This window comes from Xenopus tropicalis, chromosome 8 (assembly GCF_000004195.4).
Source record: "Xenopus tropicalis strain Nigerian chromosome 8, UCB_Xtro_10.0, whole genome shotgun sequence".
Classification (NCBI taxonomy): Eukaryota; Metazoa; Chordata; class Amphibia; order Anura; family Pipidae; genus Xenopus; species Xenopus tropicalis.
The window spans coordinates 2,351,511-2,371,086 of record NC_030684.2 but is presented as its reverse complement, the minus strand read 5'-3'; the positions used below and the strand labels follow the sequence as shown (position 1 = coordinate 2,371,086).

At 50.7% G+C, this 19,576-nt stretch overlaps 1 protein-coding gene across 1 annotated transcript; it reads left to right on the top strand.

Annotated features, from left to right (window-relative positions):
• Positions 1-32: 32 nt before the first annotated feature.
• c8h9orf43 (chromosome 8 C9orf43 homolog) lies at positions 33-11,747 on the top strand. The gene is made up of 13 exons (XM_002940734.5): positions 33-275; positions 3,764-3,920; positions 4,325-4,478; positions 4,569-4,656; positions 4,809-4,888; positions 4,970-5,060; positions 7,200-7,312; positions 7,387-7,570; positions 9,622-9,736; positions 9,940-10,068; positions 10,170-10,261; positions 10,366-10,477; positions 11,495-11,747. The coding sequence occupies exons 2-13, from the start codon at positions 3,782-3,784 to the stop codon at positions 11,647-11,649; spliced, it is 1,452 nt and encodes a 483-aa protein (XP_002940780.2). The 5' UTR covers positions 33-275; positions 3,764-3,781; the 3' UTR covers positions 11,650-11,747.
• Positions 11,748-19,576: the final 7,829 nt, after the last annotated feature.

The window sequence follows — 19,576 nt, the reverse complement described above, 5'->3', positions numbered from 1 at the left end:
GAACCCCTATTGGAACGCAAACCCCCCCCCCGGCTTGCGTTCCAACAGTCGCTCCTAACGCCTTGCGTTCCACCTTACAAAATAAAGGGGCCGCCATTGCTCTGTGTCACCTGAACAGAGGAGGGTTTTAGTAACGGGAATGCCTTGCGCGTACCAAGCCTCATAACCACTCAGCAGAACTTTCATTGCGAGAACGAGGCTTGGAATACACGGCAGCCATATTGCTTGGGAATGTTCCCGGAAGCGTCTTTTGTTGTTATGGTAACCGGGAGAGGGTAAGTTTTTTTTTGTATTTGCGCAATCGGGGCAGGAAGATATTGGGGTGAATGAGCAGTGTCTGATGCTGACAGGGGGTCTGTTCCCGTAAGGGTCTCAGTCATGTGACACCTGATGGTTAAATAACACAAAATATGTTCCTAAGGCTTTGCTTCCCCTTTACTCTTACTAACCGTGATTGGACTGCAACTCCCACATCCCTTTATAGCAATGAAGGGTTAAAAGATCTGGGGGCCCGATTTCAGGGGAGGGTTTAGACGTGATTATTATCCCTACTGAAATGTAATGATATAATATTACTGACGTCATCTGTTATAATCTGTGCTTGGTGATGTCATTTGTGTCACATGACTCCTTATGTGTGTCCTACACCCAAATATCCATTCATTCCTCATTCCCTTCCCTGCACTGCTGGTTCTGACTCCTGATACAACTCCCCAATATCCATTCATTCCTCATTCTCACTGGGTTTATAGTTATGTGTAACTGTCACTGTGTCTGTTCCTTTCCCTGCACTGCTGGTTCTGACTCCTGATACAACTCCCCAATACCCATTCATTCCTCATTCTCACTGGGTTTATAGTTATGTGTAACTGTCACTGTGTCTGTCCCTTTCCCTTCCCTGCACTGCTGGTTCTGACTCCTGATACAACTCCCCAATATCCATTCATTCCTCATTCTCACTGGGTTTATAGTTATGTGTAACTGTCACTGTGTCTGTCCCTTTCCCTTCCCTGCACTGCTGGTTCTGACTCCTGATACAACTCCCCCAATATCCATTCATCCCTCATTCTTCACTGGGTTTATAGTTATGTGTAACTGTCACTGTGTCTGTCCCTTTCCCTTCCCTGCACTGCTGGTTCTGACTCCTGATACAACTCCCCAATACCCATTCATCCCTCATTCTCACTGGGTTTATAGTTATGTGTAACTGTCACTGTGTCTGTCCCTTTCCCTTCCCTGCACTGCTGGTTCTGGACTCCTGATACAACTCCCCAATACCATTCATTCCTCATTCTCACTGGGTTATAGTTATGTGTAACTGTCACTGTGTCTGTCCCTTTCCCTTCCCTGCACTGCTGGTTCTGACTCCTGATACAACTCCCCAATACCCATTCATTCCTCATTCTCACTGGGTTATTAGTTATGTGTAACTGTCACTGTGTCTGTCCCTTTCCCTTCCCTGCACTGCTGGTTCTGACTCCTGATACAACTCCCCAATACCCATTCATCCCTCATTTCTCACTGGGTTTATAGTTATGTGTAACTGTCACTGTGTCTGTCCCTTTCCCTTCTCTGCACTGCTGGTTCTGACTCCTGATACAACTCCCCAATATCCATTCATTCCTCATTCTCACTGGGTTTATAGTTATGTGTAACTGTCACTGTGTCTGTCCCTTTTCCCTTCCCTGCACTGCTGGTTCTGACTCCTGATACAACTCCCCAATATCCATTCATCCCTCATTCTCACTGGGTTTATAGTTATGTGTAACTGTCACTGTGTCTGTCCCTTTCCCTTCCCTGCACTGCTGGTTCTGACTCTTGATACAACTCCCCAATACCCATTCATTCCTCATTCTCACTGGGTTTATAGTTATGTGTAACTGTCACTGTGTCTGTCCCTTTCCCTTCCCTGCACTGCTGTTCTGACTCCTGATACAACTCCCCAATACCCATTCATCCCTCATTCTCACTGGGTTTATAGTTATGTGTAACTGTCACTGTGTCTGTCCCTTCCCTGCACTGCTGGTTCTGACTCCTGATACAACTCCCCAATACCCATTCATCCCTCATTCTCACTGGGTTTATAGTTATGTGTAACTGTCACTGTGTCTGTCCCTTTCCCTTCCCTGCACTTGCTGGTTCTGACTCCTGATACAACTCCCCAATACCCATTCATTCCCTCATTCTCACTGGGTTTATAGTTATGTGTAACTGTCACTGTGCCTGTCCTTTCCCTTCCCTGCACTGCTGGTTCTGACTCCTGATACAACTCCCCAATATCCATTCATTCCTCATTCTCACTGGGTTTATAGTTATGTGTAACTGTCACTGTGTCTGTTCCTTTCCCTTCCCTGCACTGCTGGTTCTGACTCCTGATACAACTCCCAATATCCATTCATTCCTCATTCTCACTGGGTTTATAGTTATGTGTAACTGTCACTGTGTCTGTCCCTTTCCCTCCCCTGCACTGCTGGTTCTGACTCCTGATACAACTCCCCAATACCCATTCATCCCTCATTCTCACTGGGTTTTATAGTTATGTGTAACTGTCACTGTGTCTGTCCCTTTCCCTTCCCTGCACTGCTGGTTCTGACTCCTGATACAACTCCCCAATATCCATTCATCCCTCATTCTCACTGGGTTTATAGTTATGTGTAACTGTCACTGTGTCTGTCCCTTTCCCTTCCCTGCACTGCTGGTTCTGACTCCTGATACAACTCCCCAATACCCATTCATTCCTCATTCTCACTGGGTTTATAGTTATGTGTAACTGTCACTGTGTCTGTCTCTTTCCCTTCTCTGCACTGCTGGTTCTGACTCCTGATACAACTCCCCAATACCCATTCATCCCTCATTCTCACTGGGTTTATAGTTATGTGTAACTGTCACTGTGTCTGTCTCTTTCCCTTCTCTGCACTGCTGGTTCTGACTCCTGATACAACTCCCCAATATCCATTCATCCCTCATTCTCACTGGGTTTATAGTTATGTGTAACTGTCACTGTGTCTGTCCCTTTCCCTTCCCTGCACTGCTGGTTCTGACTCCTGATACAACTCCCCAATATCCATTCATCCCTCATTCTCACTGGGTTTATAGTTATGTGTAACTGTCACTGTGTCTGTCCCTTTCCCTTCCCTGCACTGCTGGTTCTGACTCCTGATACAACTCCCCAATATCCATTCATCCCTCATTCTCACTGGGTTTATAGTTATGTGTAACTGTCACTGTGTCTGTCCCTTTCCCTTCCCTGCACTGCTGGTTCTGACTCCTGATACAACTCCCCAATATCCATTCATTCCTCATTCTCACTGGGTTTTATAGTTATGTGTAAACTGTCACTGTGTCTGTCCCTTTCCCTTCCCTGCACTGCTGGTTCTGACTCCTGATACAACTCCCCAATACCCATTCATCCCTCATTCTCACTGGGTTTATAGTTATGTGTAACTGTCACTGTGTCTGTCCCTTTCCCTTCCCTGCACTGCTGGTTCTGACTCCTGATACAACTCCCCAATATCCATTCATTCCTCATTCTCACTGGGTTTATAGTTATGTGTAACTGTCACTGTGTCTGTCCCTTTCCCTTCCCTGCACTGCTGGTTCTGACTCCTGATACAACTCCCCAATACCCATTCATCCCTCATTCTCACTGGGTTTATAGTTATGTGTAACTGTCACTGTGTCTGTCCCTTTCCCTTCCCTGCACTGCTGGTTCTGACTCCTGATACAACTTACAGCTCACACACCCCCCATGCTTGGTTCCCAGGTGGCTGCTGCCCAGACCATGGAGCTGGATGAGACTATGTGTAAGGACCCTGTGTGCCAGCACCCGCAGTGCTGGGGTTCCTTCCAGAGGATGGAGAGGGGGATCCCCCATTACCGCCCCCTGGGGTATTGCCAGAGATCGCCCAGTGCAGAGGAAGGTACTAAGAGTTTATCATTCCATTTCCTACACAAATGCTGTGTTACTATTGGTCATATTAGGAGTTTGGATTTCATATTTATGTGTTTATCTCTTCCAGTCTCCTAGCTAAATCAGTCACAGGCCTGTCCAGCCAGCAGTGCTGTAAAGGTTAAAGGGGAACTGATCCTCTCATATGAGACTATTGCTCTGATTCTGATATCTAGAATCCCTGCCATAAAGCAAGACAGGACTGTTGTTCTGCCAGACAGAGTATCAGGAATTATACTGATGTACTCACACAGGGGTAACATAATTATATATAATTAATTATAGGTACGGGTACAGTTGGGTGGGCCCCCCACAACCACAGGGTCTGCCCCCCCGCTATAGTTACCCCGCTGCCTTTGACTGTCGATCTAACAGGTGGACTCCCTGTGCTGTCAGTGAGCACAATGCCCACCCCCCCGCACTCTCCGACCAATCAGGAAGCTCCCCGCTGGCACGCAGTCTCTCCCGTCAGACTCGCAGGGCTGTCTTACTCTGCTCTCTATAAACTCTACAACAAGACTTCCAGCAGGTACGGCAACAACACTGTGCCAATTTATATGCCCTTGCAAGCCGCCATCCGGCACTGACGTGAGCGCTTTTCCTTGGTATTTGCCACTAGTGTTGCCCAGAAGGTGCCACCAAACGCCACGTCACACAAGGAACCCATACGGCCTCGCGGAGTGCCCGGGCACAGTGCCATCCACGGAGTGAGTACCACATTGCCCGGCATTAGTTATTGCAATAATATATATTTATACAGAGTATTCGCCCCTCTGTATATTGGTATTTATACATAGGGGTGGGAGCTGCCATATTGCTTTATTGGCATTACCCATAATGCACAGTATTTATTTTTCAGCCTGACGTTGCAGAGAACAGAGCCACATCCTTGGTATGGATGCCAACCACTCCGTGCCCAAAGCAGAAGAAGGAAGAGACGTAAGTAAAGGGCACAGTAAGGATGAAGGGCACTGGGGTCCAAACCAGTCGGCTCTGATCCAATTGCTGCTTTCCTTCTAGACTGAAGCCCCTCAGAGTTGGAATTACAGCTCTCACGTTGGGAACCCTACCTTGTAAGGATGCCGGGGGGGATACGGGGGACTCAGAAGTGGTAAGTCTGACAGTAGAGAGAGTAAGTGACAGCAGCCCAGAGAATTTACTGGGAATCAGCAGGCTACTGGGGGCATCTCCGGAGGCACAGAAAGGCCTGGGGTGGCTACTGGGGGCATCTCCGGAGGCACAGAAAGGCCTGGGGTGGCTACTGGGGGCATCTCCGGAGGCACAGAAAGGCCTGGGGTGGCTACTGGGGGCATCTCCGGAGGCACAGAAAGGCCTGGGGTGGCTACTGGGGGCATCTCCGGAGGCACAGAAAGGGCCTGGGTGGCTACTGGGGGCATCTCCGGAGGTACAGAAAGGCCTGGGGTGGGCTACTGGGGGCATCCCCGAGGTACAGAAAGCCTGGGTGGCTTACTGGGGGCATCTCCGGAGGCACAGAAAGGCCTGGGGTGGCTACTGGGGGCATCTCCGGAGGCACAGAAAGGCCTGGGGTGGCTTACTGGGGGCATCTCCGGAGGACAGAAAGGCCTGGGTGGCTACTGGGGGCATCTCCGGAGGTACAGAAAGGCCTGGGGTGGCTACTGGGGGCATCTCCGGAGGCACAGAAGGGCCTGGGTGGCTACTGGGGCATCTCCGGAGGCACAGAAAGGCCTGGGTGGCTACTGGGGGCATCTCCGGAGGCACAGAAAGGCCTGGGGTGGCTAACTGGGGCATCTCCGGAGGCACAGAAAGGCCTGGGGGTGGCTACTGGGGGCATCTCCAGAGGCACAGAAAGGCCTGGGGTGGTTACTGGGGGCATCTCCGGAGACACAGAAAGGCCTGGGCTGGCTACTGGGGGCATCTCCGGAGGCACAGAAAGGCCTGGGTGGCTACTGGGGGCATCTCCGGAGGCACAGAAAGGCCTGGGGTGGTTACTGGGTGCATCTCCGGAGACAAAGAAAGGCCTGGGGTGGCTACTGGGGGCACCTCCGGAGGCACAGAAAGGCCTGGGGTGGCTACTGGGGGCATCTCCAGGCACAGAAAGGCCTGGGGTGGCTACTGGGGGCATCTCCAGGCACAGAAGGCCTGGGTGGCTACTGGGGGCATCTCCGGAGGCACAAGAAGGCCGGGGGTTACTGGGCAATCTCCGGAAGAACAGAAAGGCCTGGGGTGGTTACTGGGGGCATCTCCGGAGGCACAGAAAGGCCTGGGGTGGCTACTGGGGCATCTCCAGGAGACCAACAGAAAGGCCTGGGGTGGCTACTGGGGGGCATCTCCGGAGGCACAGAAAGGCCTGGGGTGGCTACTGGGGGCATCTCCGGAGGCACAGAAAGGCCTGGGGTGGTTAACTGGGGTGCATCTCCGGAGACAAAGAAAGGCCTGGGGTGGCTACTGGGGGCACCTCCGGCAGGCACAGAAAGGCCTGGGGTGGCTACTGGGGCATCTCCAGGCACAGAAAGGCCTGGGGTGGCTACTGGGGGCATCTCCAGGCACAGAAAGGCCTGGGGTGGCTATGGGGCATCTCCCGGAGGCACAGAAAGGCCTGGGGTGGTTACCTGGGGGCATCTCCGGAGGCACAAGAAAGGCCTGGGTGGGCTACTGGGGCATCTCCAGGCACAGAAAGGCCTGGGGTGGCTACTGGGGGCATCTCCGGAGACACAGAAAGGCCTGGGGTGGCTACTGGGGGCATCTCCGGAGACACAGAAAGGCCTGGGGTGGCTTACTGGGGCATCTCCGGAGGCACAGAAAGGCCTGGGGTGGTTACTAGGTGCATCTCCGGAGACAAAGAAAGGCCTGGGGTGGCTACTGGGGGCATCTCCGGAGGCACAGAAAGGCCTGGGGTGGTTACTGGGGGCATCTCCGGAGGCACAGAAAGGCCTGGGGTGGCTACTGGGGGCATCTCCGGAGGCACAGAAAGGCCTGGGGTGGTTACTGGGGGCATCTCCGGAGGCACAGAAAGGCCTGGGGTGGTTACTGGGGGGCATCTCCGGAGGCACAGAAAGGCCTGGGGTGGTTACTGGGGGCATCTCCGGAGGCACAGAAAGGCCTGGGGTGGCTACTGGGGGCATCTCCGGAGGCACAGAAAGGCCTGGGGCAGCCTCATTCATTGTTGAGGTTTAGTTACCCTTTAAAGCCAAACTGCAGTGCATTACAGGCCATAGTGGCAATGAGGTACTGACATGACCCATATCACTCTCCTTATTTTATTTTGAAGCCAAAAGTAAGAAAAAAGACTCAGGTTCCTACAGGCGGGTGCCCCCAGAGTCTGTCAGTGAGCTGCATCCAACCCCCGGGCAGGGGGCCCCTACAGGGCAGAGCGTCGGGCAGGTAATACGGCCACAAGCAGGTAAGGGGCGCTGTTTGATAGATCTGTGCCTAAATCCTGTTGGTTACCCTTGCAGCCCAGCCAAGGAGCGGGCGTTAGAGCTCAAGGGGAGAGTTAGCGGGCAGCACTTTGGGTCTGTAACGCTGCCCGCTCCGATTATTCCCGAACTGGGGAACCAACGGGTAGTTCTGCATAGCGTGAAGGAAAAGCACCAGCAGGGGGCAGCACGGCTCAGCCCTGTGTACAAGCTGGACAATCAGGTGAGAGTATGGGGAAGCATCCAGCCCCATAGAACTGCAGGTATTGTTATAGAATTCCCTATTCCTAGCAACTTTGCAATTGGTCTTCATTATTTATTTGTTATCGCTTTTTAATTAGTTGTCTTTCTAGCTTTGTAATGGGGGGGGGGGGGGGTCACTGACAGTTTTATTATTATTGTTACTTTTTATCCCTTATCTTTCTATTCAGGCCCCCTCCTATCCATAACCAGCACAGAAAGGCGTGGGGCGGCTACTGGGGGCATCTCCGGAGGCACAGAAAGAGCCTGGGTGGTACTGGGAGCATCCTCCGGCAGCGCACAGAAAGCGCACTGGCGGCTACTGTGTGGCATCTCCGGCAGGCCACAGAAAGCCTGGGGTGGCTACGGGGCATCTCCGGGCACCAAGAAAAACTGGGGCTACTGGGGCAATCTCCGGAGCAAGAACAGCCTGGTGGTGGCTACTGGAGAATCTACCGCAGGCACCAGAAAGGCCTGGGTGGCTACGGGGAGCATCTTCTGCAGGCACAGAAAGGCCTTAGGCAGGGGCTACTGCGGGCATCTCTGCAGGCACAGAAAGCCTGGGTGGCTACTGGGGGCATCTCCGCAGGCACAGAAAGGCCTGGGGTGGCTACTGGGGGCATCTCCGCAGGCACACAGAAAAGGCCTGGAGGTGGACTACTGGGGGCATTCTCCAGAGGCACAGAAAGGCCTGAGGGTGGCTACTGCAGCATCTCCGCAGACACAGAAAGGACCTGGATTGGCTACTGGGCATCTCAGCAAAAAGAGAAAGGCCTGGAGCGCTAACTGGGATGAAGAAACATTCTCGCAGGCCACAGAAAGGCCTGGGGTGGCAATGGGGCATTCAGCAGACAGGAGGAAAGGCCTGGGTGTGGCTACTGGGGGCATATCCGGAGCACAGAAAGCCTGGAGGTGGCATAATGCGGGGCATCTCAGCCAGACAGAGAGAAAGGCCTGGGCGGGCTACTATGGCATATCCGGAAGCACAGAAAGGCCTGGATGGCTACTCGGGGCATATCCGAAGCAGAGAAGCCTGGGTGCTTACTGGCATCTCGAAGGCACAGAAAGCCAGTTGGGTGCTACTTGGGGCTCTCCCGCGGCACACAAAGGCCTTGGTGTGGCGTACTGGCGGGCATCATCCGGAGGCCACAGAAGGCCTGGGGTGGCTAGCTGGGGGCATCCTCCGGCGGCACAGAAAGGCCTGGTGTGGCTACTGGGGGCATCTCGGAGGCCACAGAAAGGCCTGGGGGTGGCTACTGGGGGCATCTACCGGCGGCACAGAAAGGCCTGGGGTGGCTAATGGGGGCATATCAGCAGACCAGAGGAAAGGCCTGGGGTGGGCTACTGGGGGCATATCCGGAGGCACAGAAAGGCCTGGGGTGGGCTAATGGGGGCATCTGAGCAGACAGGAGAAAGGCCTGGGTGGCTTACTGGGGGCATATCCGGAGGCACAGAAAGGCCTGGGATGGGCTACCTGGGGGCCATATCCGGAGGCAGAGAAAGGCCTGGGGTGGGCTACGTGGGGGCATCTCCGGAGGCACAGAAAGGCCTGGGGTGGCTACTGGGGGCATCTCCGGCGGCACAGAAAGGCCTGGTGTGGCTACTGGGGGCATCTCCGGAGGCACAGAAAGGCCTGGTGTGGCTACTGGGGGCATCTCCGGAGGCACAGAAAGGCCCCCTCCTATCCATAACCGCTGCTTGGTTGCTAAGGTAAACAAAACTAGCAACCAGATAGCTGCTGAACAAAAAGCTTTATAAATGAAAAAACACAATGAGAACCAATTGCAAGTTGTCTCAGAATATTATTCTCTACATCATAATAGAAAGTTAATTCAAAGGAGAACGACCCCTTAATGGGGGGGTAGTCCCATCTGTACCTGCCCTGGTTTAACTGTGAGAGGGGCGGGTCCCAGTAAGTCCACCTTTGTATCCCACTCATCCTGGTACCAAGGGCAAGTAGCCCCATTAATGGTTTTATTATTCCAGTTCTCATTCTAGATAAACGAGTAAACACCTGTTGTACTTCCCCTTTAGCATCTGGAAGCTCTAAACGACATGGAAATAAAACTGCAGAGCATAAGAAACCAGTATTACCTGTGGAACAAATACACGGGCCCGGCCAGCCCCAGCGGCCGAAGGAAACCCCCAGGTAAGTCGTTCCCCCTATAAATGTGAGTAACCCTTTCCTACCCAGGCTGCACACAATGGGGCGGATTGAAGCCCACAAGCAGGAAGTTGGTGGAACGGTATAGGGCCGGGTGGTTGCACTTGAACACTAGGGGGCAGTTGTGAGTAGATATGAATAGAGAATATGATGATGAGGCTGCCAGTGTACTGTATCTTCCTATACAGATCAGCAGCCCCCCAAGGAGCAAACCCCCTGTAGTTACAAGCAGATGCCCCTGGGGGTAATTGGGAACCTGCGGCTTTACCCCTACGATGGCGATTTCTACAAACAAAACCTGACAGCCTCACTTGAAGGTATTGCTGCAAAGCAGAATTTTGTTATGATCTTGCCCTATATGCAGCCCTGTATAGAGAGCTAAAGGGTAAATATCCCAACATGCTTCATGTGCCTTTAGGCTCCACCCCCTACGCCTGCGGGTCTGACAGCAGGAGACTGATATCCCTGGGAAGCATCTCTCATGGGTCCTGGGCAGAATCCCACCAATCAGTGAGTATGGGGCCCCTGGGAGCCAATGATAACACTGTTCCGTGTCAGTCCTGCCGCTAGTTCTAGTGTGGCCCATTACTTACTGATCCAGATCTGTGCATTAGTCTGCAGGGATGGACTCATTAACTGACAGCCAATCAGCAAGCCAGAGAGAGGCGGCCAATGAGGATGTCACTTCTAAGTCCGATGTTTCAGATGTCACACTGGCACCGGAAGGTCAGAACTCTTGTTTCTTTTATCCTGTCATTAGATTCCTGTCCATTCTGACTCATGAAATAGTGTAACCGAAGTCACTTTTCCTCCAGGTTTATTGGCTAGTTGTATCAGGAGTCAGAACCAGCAGTGCAGAGAAGGGAAAGGGACAGACACAGTGACAGTTACACATAACTATAAACCCAGTGAGAATGAGGGATGAATGGATATTGGGGAGTTGTATCAGGAGTCAGAACCAGCAGTGCAGAGAAGGGAAAGGGACAGACACAGTGACAGTTACACATAACTATAAACCCAGTGAGAATGAGGAATGAATGGGTATTGGGGAGTTGTATCAGGAGTCAGAACCAGCAGTGCAGGGAAGGGAAAGGGACAGACACAGTGACAGTTACACATAACTATAAACCCAGTGAGAATGAGGAATGAATGGGTATTGGGGGAGTTGTATCAGGAGTCGGAACCAGCAGTGCAGGGAAGGGAAAGGGACAGACACAGTGACAGTTACACATAACTATAAACCCAGTGAGAATTGAGGGATTGAATGGATATTGGGAGTTGTATCAGGAGTCAGAACCAGCAGTGCAGGGAAGGGAAGGGACAGACACAGTGACAGTTACACATAACTATAAACCCAGTGAGAATGATGAATGAATGGATATTGGGGAGTTGTATCAGGAGTCAGAACCAGCAGTGCAGGGAAGGGAAAGGGACAGACACAGTGACAGTTACACATAACTATAAACCCAGTGAGAATGAGGGATGAATGGATATTGGGGAGTTGTATCAGGAGTCAGAACCAGCAGTGCAGGGAAGGGAAAGGGACAGACACAGTGACAGTTACACATAACTATAAACCCAGTGAGAATGAGGAATGAATGGGTATTGGTCAGTTCCAAATTGCTTAGAATTAGATTTTCTTTTGGTTGTTGGGAGTAGTTCCCCTTTAAACCCCACACAGAGTGCAGCACAGTCACTAAGCTGCCTGCGGACCCTCATTGCCGGTACCGTTCTGTCCCACAGCGCTGCAGCCGACACACACTCTTAAAGACACAGCGACTCTCCCCACTGATCCATCAGAACCTGCAAGTGAAGACATCCAGGCACCATTGGAGCAAGGTGTCCGCACCCCACAGCCAAATGCACCTCCCCCAACCCCACTGAAAACTGGGAGCTAAATGGGGCTCATTTGGGTTTGATACCAACACTGATACTGTCATTAACTACAGTATGTGCTATTATCATACAGCAACAAATAAACATAACAGGGACTGTGTCTGAGCCTCTCTCTGCCTCTCACTGGGATGTTCTGGGCACACAATAAGCTGTACCCCCATACTGTACTGTCTAAGGGAAACACTATGGCACCCCCTACCCATATGTATAAATACAAATATACAGAGAAGGAATGTTCTGGGCACACAATAAGCTGTACCCCCATACTTTACTGTCTAAGGGAAACACTATGGCACCCCCTACCCATATGTATAAATACAAATATACAGAGAGGGAATGTTCTGGGCACAACAATAAGCTGTACCCCATACTGTATCTGTCTAAGGGAAACACTTATGGCACCCCCTACCTATATGTATAAATACAAATATACAGAGAGGGAATGTTCTGGGCACACAATAAGCTGTACCCCCATACTGTACTGTCTAAGGGAACACTATGGCACCCCCTACCCATATGTATAAATAGCAAATATACAGAGAGGGAATGTTCTGGGCACACAATAAGCTGTTACCCCCATACGTGTACTGTCTAAGGGAAACACTATGGCACCCCCTACCCATATGTATAAATACAAATATACAGAGAAGGAATGTTCTGGGCACACAATAAGCTGTACCCCCATACTGTACTGTCTAAGGGAAACACTATGGCACCCCCTACCCATATGTATAAATACAAATATACAGAGAAGGAATGTTCTGGGCACACAATAAGCTGTACCCCCATACTGTACTGTCTAAGGGAAACACTATGGCACCTCCTACCCATATGTATAAATACAAATATACAGAGAAGGAATGCTCTGGGCACACAATAAGCTGTACCCCCATACTTTACTGTCTAAGGAAACACTATGGCACCCCCTACCCATATGTATAAATACAACTATACAGAGAAGGAATGTTCTGGGCACACAATAAGCTGTACCCCCATACTGTACAGTCTAAGGGAAACACTATGGCACCCCCTACCCATATGTATAAATACAAATATACAGAGAAGGAATGTTCTGGGCACACAATAAGCTGTACCCCCATACTTTACTGTCTAAGGGAAACACTATGGCACCCCCTACCCATATGTATAAATACAACTATACAGAGAAGGAATGTTCTGGGCACACAATAAGCTGTACCCCCATACTGTACAGTCTAAGGGAAACACTATGGCACCCCTACCCATATGTATAAATACAAATATACAGAGAAGGAATGTTCTGGCACACAATAAGCCTGTACCCCCATACTGTACTGTCTAAGGGAAACACTATGGCACCTCCTACCCATATGTATAAATACAATATACAGAGAAGGAATGCTCTGGGCACACAATAAGCTGTACCCCCATACTTTACTGTCTAAGGGAAACACTATGGCACTCCTACCCATGATGTATAAATACAAATATACAGAGAAGGAATGTTCTGGGCACACAATAAGCTTGTACCCCCATACTGTACAGTCTAAGGGAAACACTATGGCACCTCCTACCCATATGTATAAATACAAATATACAGAGAAGGAATGTTCTGGGCACACAATAAGCTGTACCCCCATACTGTACTGTCTAAGGAAACACTTATGGCACCCCCTACCCATATGTATAAATACAAATACACAGAGAAGGAATGTTCTGGGCACACAATAAGCTGTACCCCCATACTGTACTGTCTAAGGGAAACACTATGGCACCTCCTACCCATATGTATAAATACAAATATACAGAGAAGGAATGTTCTGGGCACACAATAAGCTGTACCCCCATACTGTACTGTCTAAGGAAACCACTATGGCACCCCCTACCCATATGTATAAATACAAATATACAGAGAAGGAATGTTCTGGGCACACAATAAGCTGTACCCCCATACTGTACTGTCTAAGGGAAACACTATGGCACCCCCTACCCATATGTATAAATACAAATATACAGAGAAGGAATGTTCTGGGCACACAATAAGCTGTACCCCCATACTGTACTGTCTAAGGGAAACACTATGGCACCTCCTACCCATATGTATAAATACAAATATACAGAGAGGGAATGTTCTGGCACACAATAAGCTGTAACCCCCATACTGTACTGTCTAAGGGAAACACTATGGCACCCCCTACCCATATGTATAAATACAAATATACAGAGAGGGAATGTTCTGGGCATACAATAAGCTGTACCCCCATACTGTACTGTCTAAGGGAAACACTATGGCACCCCCTACCCATATGTATAAATACAAATATACAGAGAGGGAATGTTCTGGGCACACAGTCCTGTGTTGGATGCTGGGTACATGTCAGTGACTAAACAATTGGGCAGTGGGTGCAGTTTGGGGGGTGTCGGGGGCCCAGATGATCTCATGGGAAAGGCTTATTACAGATTTAATGGCCGCAGCTGCCAATGAAAGAGAAGATGCAGCAGCTGGCAGGCCAATGGAGGAAAGGATGCTCAGTGCCCAGAAAGTGAGGTAAGTGTGAGCTCTCTGTCCATTTAGGCAGCAAAGGGTTCAGCCCTCACTGCCCAGGACATGCACTATGGGAATATACCAATCCCTCCATTGTGAAGATGTTAAAATGCTCCACATTATTCAAATACTCCGAGTACCTGAAGCTGAAACAATGGGGCGTTCGATACACGAGTGCTGCCCGGGTGTCTGAAATATTCACTGGCCGAACCAGAAAAACTGGATTATACACACACTAGTGATCTCCTCATTGGCTTTGTCTGATGCTTTATGGTATGGCCGGCATGTCTCTGGGGGGGGAGTCTGGTACCTGGCCTAGAATTACTAAACTGGGCAATGAGGCATTCCTTCTCTGTATATTTGTATTTATACATATGGGTAGGGGGTGCCATAGTGTTTCCCTTAGACAGTACAGTATGGGGGTACAGCTTATTGTGTGCCCAGAACATTCCTTCTCTGTATATTTGTATTTATACATATGGGTAGGGGGTGCCATAGTGTTTCCCTTAGACAGTACAGTATGGGGGTACAGCTTATTGTGTGCCCAGAACATTCCCTCTCTGTATATTTGTATTTATACATATGGGTAGGGGGTGCCATAGTGTTTCCCTTAGACAGTACAGTATGGGGGTACAGCTTATTGTGTGCCCAGAACATTCCCTCTCTGTATATTTGTATTTATACATATGGGTAGGGGGTGCCATAGTGTTTCCCTTAGACAGTACAGTATGGGGGTACAGCTTATTGTGTGCCCAGAACATTCCCTCTCTGTATATTTGTATTTATACATATGGGTAGGGGGTGCCATAGTGTTTCCCTTAGACAGTACAGTATGGGGGTACAGCTTATTGTGTGCCCAGAACATTCCTTCTCTGTATATTTGTATTTATACATATGGGTAGGGGGTGCCATAGTGTTTCCCTTAGACAGTACAGTATGGGGGTACAGCTTATTGTGTGCCCAGAACATTCCCTCTCTGTATATTTGTATTTATACATATGGGTAGGGGGTGCCATAGTGTTTTCCCTTAGACAGTACAGTATGGGGGTACAGCTTATTGTGTGCCCAGAACATTCCTCTCTGTATATTTGTATTTATACATATGGGTAGGAGGTGCCATAGTGTTTCCCTTAGACAGTACAGTATGGGGGTACAGCTTATTGTGTGCCCAGAGCATTCCCTGTCTGTATATTTGTATTTATACATATGGGTAGGGGGTGCCATAGTGTTTCCCTTAGACAGTACAGTATGGGGGTACAGCTTATTGTGTGCCCAGAGCATTCCCTCTCTGTATATTTGTATTTATACATATGGGTAGGGGGTGCCATAGTGTTTCCCTTAGACAGTACAGTATGGGGTACAGCTTATTGTGTGCCCAGAGCATTCCCTCTCTGTATATTTGTATTTATACATATGGGTAGGGGGTGCCATAGTGTTTCCCTTAGACAGTACAGTATGGGGTACAGCTTATTGTGTGCCCAGAACATTCCCTCTCTGTATATTTGTATTTATACATATGGGTAGGGGGTGCCATAGTGTTTCCCTTAGACAGTACAGTATGGGGGTACAGCTTATTGTGTGCCCAGAACATTCCCTCTCTGTATATTTGTATTTATACATATGGGTAGGGGGTGCCATAGTGTTTCCCTTAGACAGTACAGTATGGGGGTACAGCTTATTGTGTGCCCAGAACATTCCCTCTCTGTATATTTGTATTTATACATATGGGTAGGGGGTGCCATAGTGTTTCCCTTAGACAGTACAGTATGGGGGTACAGCTTATTGTGTGCCCAGAACATTCCCTCTCTGTATATTTGTATTATACATATGGGTAGGAGGTGCCATAGTGCTTCCCGTAGCTGACTGGGTACATGGGAGCTCCTGGATGTGTATATGGTGCCATAAGGCAGACAAGGGAAGGGTAATTAGCTGACAGACAGATATGGGTAGGTAAGAGGATAGGGGAGGCTTGATTGATACAATGGATAATTAATGGCTGCTCCAGTTTAACTCCAGTTACAAGCTGATGGTTCTGAGATAATATGATTTGCCTGCCAGTTGGGGCCCTTTTCGAAGCAAACTGCTGGGAGTTGTAGTTCAGCAACACGTGTGGTGGTGAGTGAGGGGGCTATATTGTTCCTTGGTGTTAGAGTGAATGGGGAAAGCTATCCCTGGGAGGGGCGGCTCGGCCCATCTAGTATAACATCTCCAGGGTGGGGGCCCATGAAATATTTACAATATCAGGTGTTCCCCTCATTTCCCATTCAGGGCAGTAACAAAGCTACTAATCAGATTAAATTGCCCCCCCCCCCCCACATTGATATCACTATTACTAAAAGCTTCCCCATTGTAATAGGGGGTAGTTTTGTGCCAGTAGGAGGGGCCTGCCCATATATCCTGCATGGTGATGTATGGGGGCTCACGTATCACACAGTACAAAGCCCTGCGGAAAGATGCTATAATTACCCCCCCCACGCAAGGATCATATTGCCTCCTGCTGTGGCAACCCCCCCCCCCCCCCCCCCGCCCCCGCACAGGCCTTAGAGACATCGCCTAGCAGCCGGGCAAACACTACCGCTGCCAGCATACACACTGGCCTCTACCACCTCTGCTGGGGGACTGTTCCACCCACCCACGCACTATCATTAAAATGAAATATTAATTCATAGGCATATTTCCCCTTTAAATCCCTTTCTATCATATTTGCAAGCAGGTAAGGTTTGAGTGAGCTCATTGGCCCATGACCTTTAGCCAGTGTATAATCTAATCAGTACCGGCCGGTCAGTATTCGGCTAATTGTGCCATAGGTAATGATGTCACCTCCAGCCAATCAGCCTTCAGCTGTTCTGCCCTCACCTGATAGGCAGGTTACAGGGTAAGGAGCCTGGGAAAGGGGTGTGGCCTAATTGTGAGCTGAAAATAATTATAAAAAGCCAGAGATGTGTCAGCAGAACGTCTCTCCCTGGCTCCTCAGGTTCATGCACGGCTGTGTCCGCCCTTATTAATCTTCCCTCTTACTTCCTGCTCAGGGGAGACCTGTGTCCGTCTAAGATTCTCTTCCCCAACTGGTTTCTATGGTTACTGGCCCATCTGGGCTGCCCGGGCCCTAACTGCCTGGGATCTCTATTACTTCCTGCTCAGAGGAGAGCTGTGTCTGTCCCAGATTCTCTTCCCCAACTGGTTTCTATGGTTACTGGCCCATCTAGGCTGCCTGGGATCTGTATTACTTCCTGCTCAGGGGAGCCCTGTGTCCATCCCAGATTCCCTTTCCCTACTCGTTTCTATGGTTACTGGCCCATCTGGGATGCTCGGTCCCTAACTGCCTGGGGTCTCTATTATTTCCTGCTCAGGGGAGCCCTGTGTCCATCCCAGATTCCCTTCCCCTACTGGTTTCTATGGTTACTGGCCCATCTGGGATGCCCGGCCCACAACTACCTGGGGTCTCTATAACTTCCTGCTCAGGGGAGCCCTGTGTCTGTCCCAGATTCCCTTCCCCTACTGGCTTCTTTGGTTACTGGCCCATCTGGGTTGCCTGGTCCCTAACTACCTGGGGTCTCTATAACTTCCTGCTCAGGGGAGCCCTGTGTCTGTCCCAGATTCCCTTCCCCTACTGGTTTCTATGGTTACTGGCCCATCTGGGTTGCCTGGTCCCTAACTACCTGGGATCTCTATTACTTCCTGCTCAGAAGAATCCCCTGTCCGTCCCAGATTCCCTTCCCCTACTGGCTTCTTTGGTTACTGGCCCATCTGGGTTGCCTGGTCCCTAACTACCTGGGGTCTCTATAACTTCCTGCTCAGGGGAGCCCTGTGTCTGTCCCAGATTCCCTTCCCCTACTGGCTTCTTTGGTTACTGGCCCATCTGGGTTGCCTGGTCCCTAACTACCTGGGGTCTCTATAACTTCCTGCTCAGGGGAGCCCTGTGTCTGTCCCAGATTCCCTTCCCCTACTGGTTTCTATGGTTACTGGCCCATCTGGGTTGCCTGGTCCCTAACTGCCTGGGGTCTCTATAACTTCCTGCTCAGGGGAGCCCTGTGTCTGTCCCAGATTCCCTTCCCGTACTGGTTTCTATGGTTACTGGCCCATCTGGGTTGCCTGGTCCCTAACTACCTGGGATCTCTATTACTTCCTGCTCAGAAGAATCCCCTGTCCGTCCCAGATTCCCTTCCCCTACTGGCTTCTTTGGTTACTGGCTCATCTGGGTTGCCCGGTCCCTAACTGCCTGGGGTCTCTATTACTTCCTGCTCAAGGGAACCCTCTGTCCGTCCCAGATTCCCTTCCCCTACTGGCTTCTTTGGTTACTGGCCCATTTGGGCTGCCCGGGCCCTAACTACCTGGGATCTCTATTACTTCCTGCTCAGAAGAATCCCCTGTCCGTCCCAGATTCCCTTCCCCTACTGGCTTCTTTGGTTACTGGCTCATCTGGGTTGCCCGGGCCCTAACTACCTGGGGTCTCTATTACTTCATGCTCAAGGGAACCCTCTGTCCATCCCAGATTCCCTTCCCCTACTGGCTTCTTTGGTTACTGGCCCATCTAGGCTGCCTGGTCCCTAACTGCCTGGGATCTGTATTACTTCCTGCTCAGGGGAGCCCTGTGTCCATCCCAGATTCCCTTCCCCTACTCGTTCCTATGGTTACTGGCCCATCTGGGATGCTCGGCCCCTAACTGCCTGGGGTCTCTATTATTTCCTGCTCAGGGGAGCCCTGTGTCCATCCCAGATTCCCTTCCCCTACTGGTTTCTATGGTTACTGGCCCATCTGGGTTGCCTGGTCCCTAACTACCTGGGATCTCTATTACTTCCTGCTCAGAAGAATCCCCTGTCCGTCCCAGATTCCCTTCCCCTACTGGCTTCTTTGGTTACTGGCCCATCTGGGCTGCCCGGGCCCTAACTGCCTGGGGTCTCTATTACTTCCTGCTCAAGGGAACCCTCTGTCCATCCCAGATTCCCTTCCCCTACTGGCTTCTTTGTTTACTGGCCCATCTGGGCTGCCCGGGCCCTAACTGCCTGGGATCTCTATTACTTCCTGCTCAAGGGAACCCTCTGTCCATCCCAGATTCCCTTCCCCTACTGGCTTCTTTGGTTACTGGCCCATCTGGGCTGCCCGGGCCCTAACTGCCTGGGATCTCTATTACTTCCTGCTCAAGGGAACCCTCTGTCCGTCCCAGATTCCCTTCCCCTACTGGCTTCTTTGGTTACTGGCCCTTCTGGGCTGCCCCGGGCCCTAACTGCCTGGGATCTCTATTACTTCCTGCTCAGGGGAGCCCTGTGTCCGTCCCAGATTCCCTTCCCCTACTGGCTTCTTTGGTTACTGGCCATTCTGGGCTGCCCGGGCCCTAACTGCCTGGGATCTCTATTACTTCCTGCTCAGGGGAGCCCTGTGTCCATCCCCAACTCTCTTCACCCCAT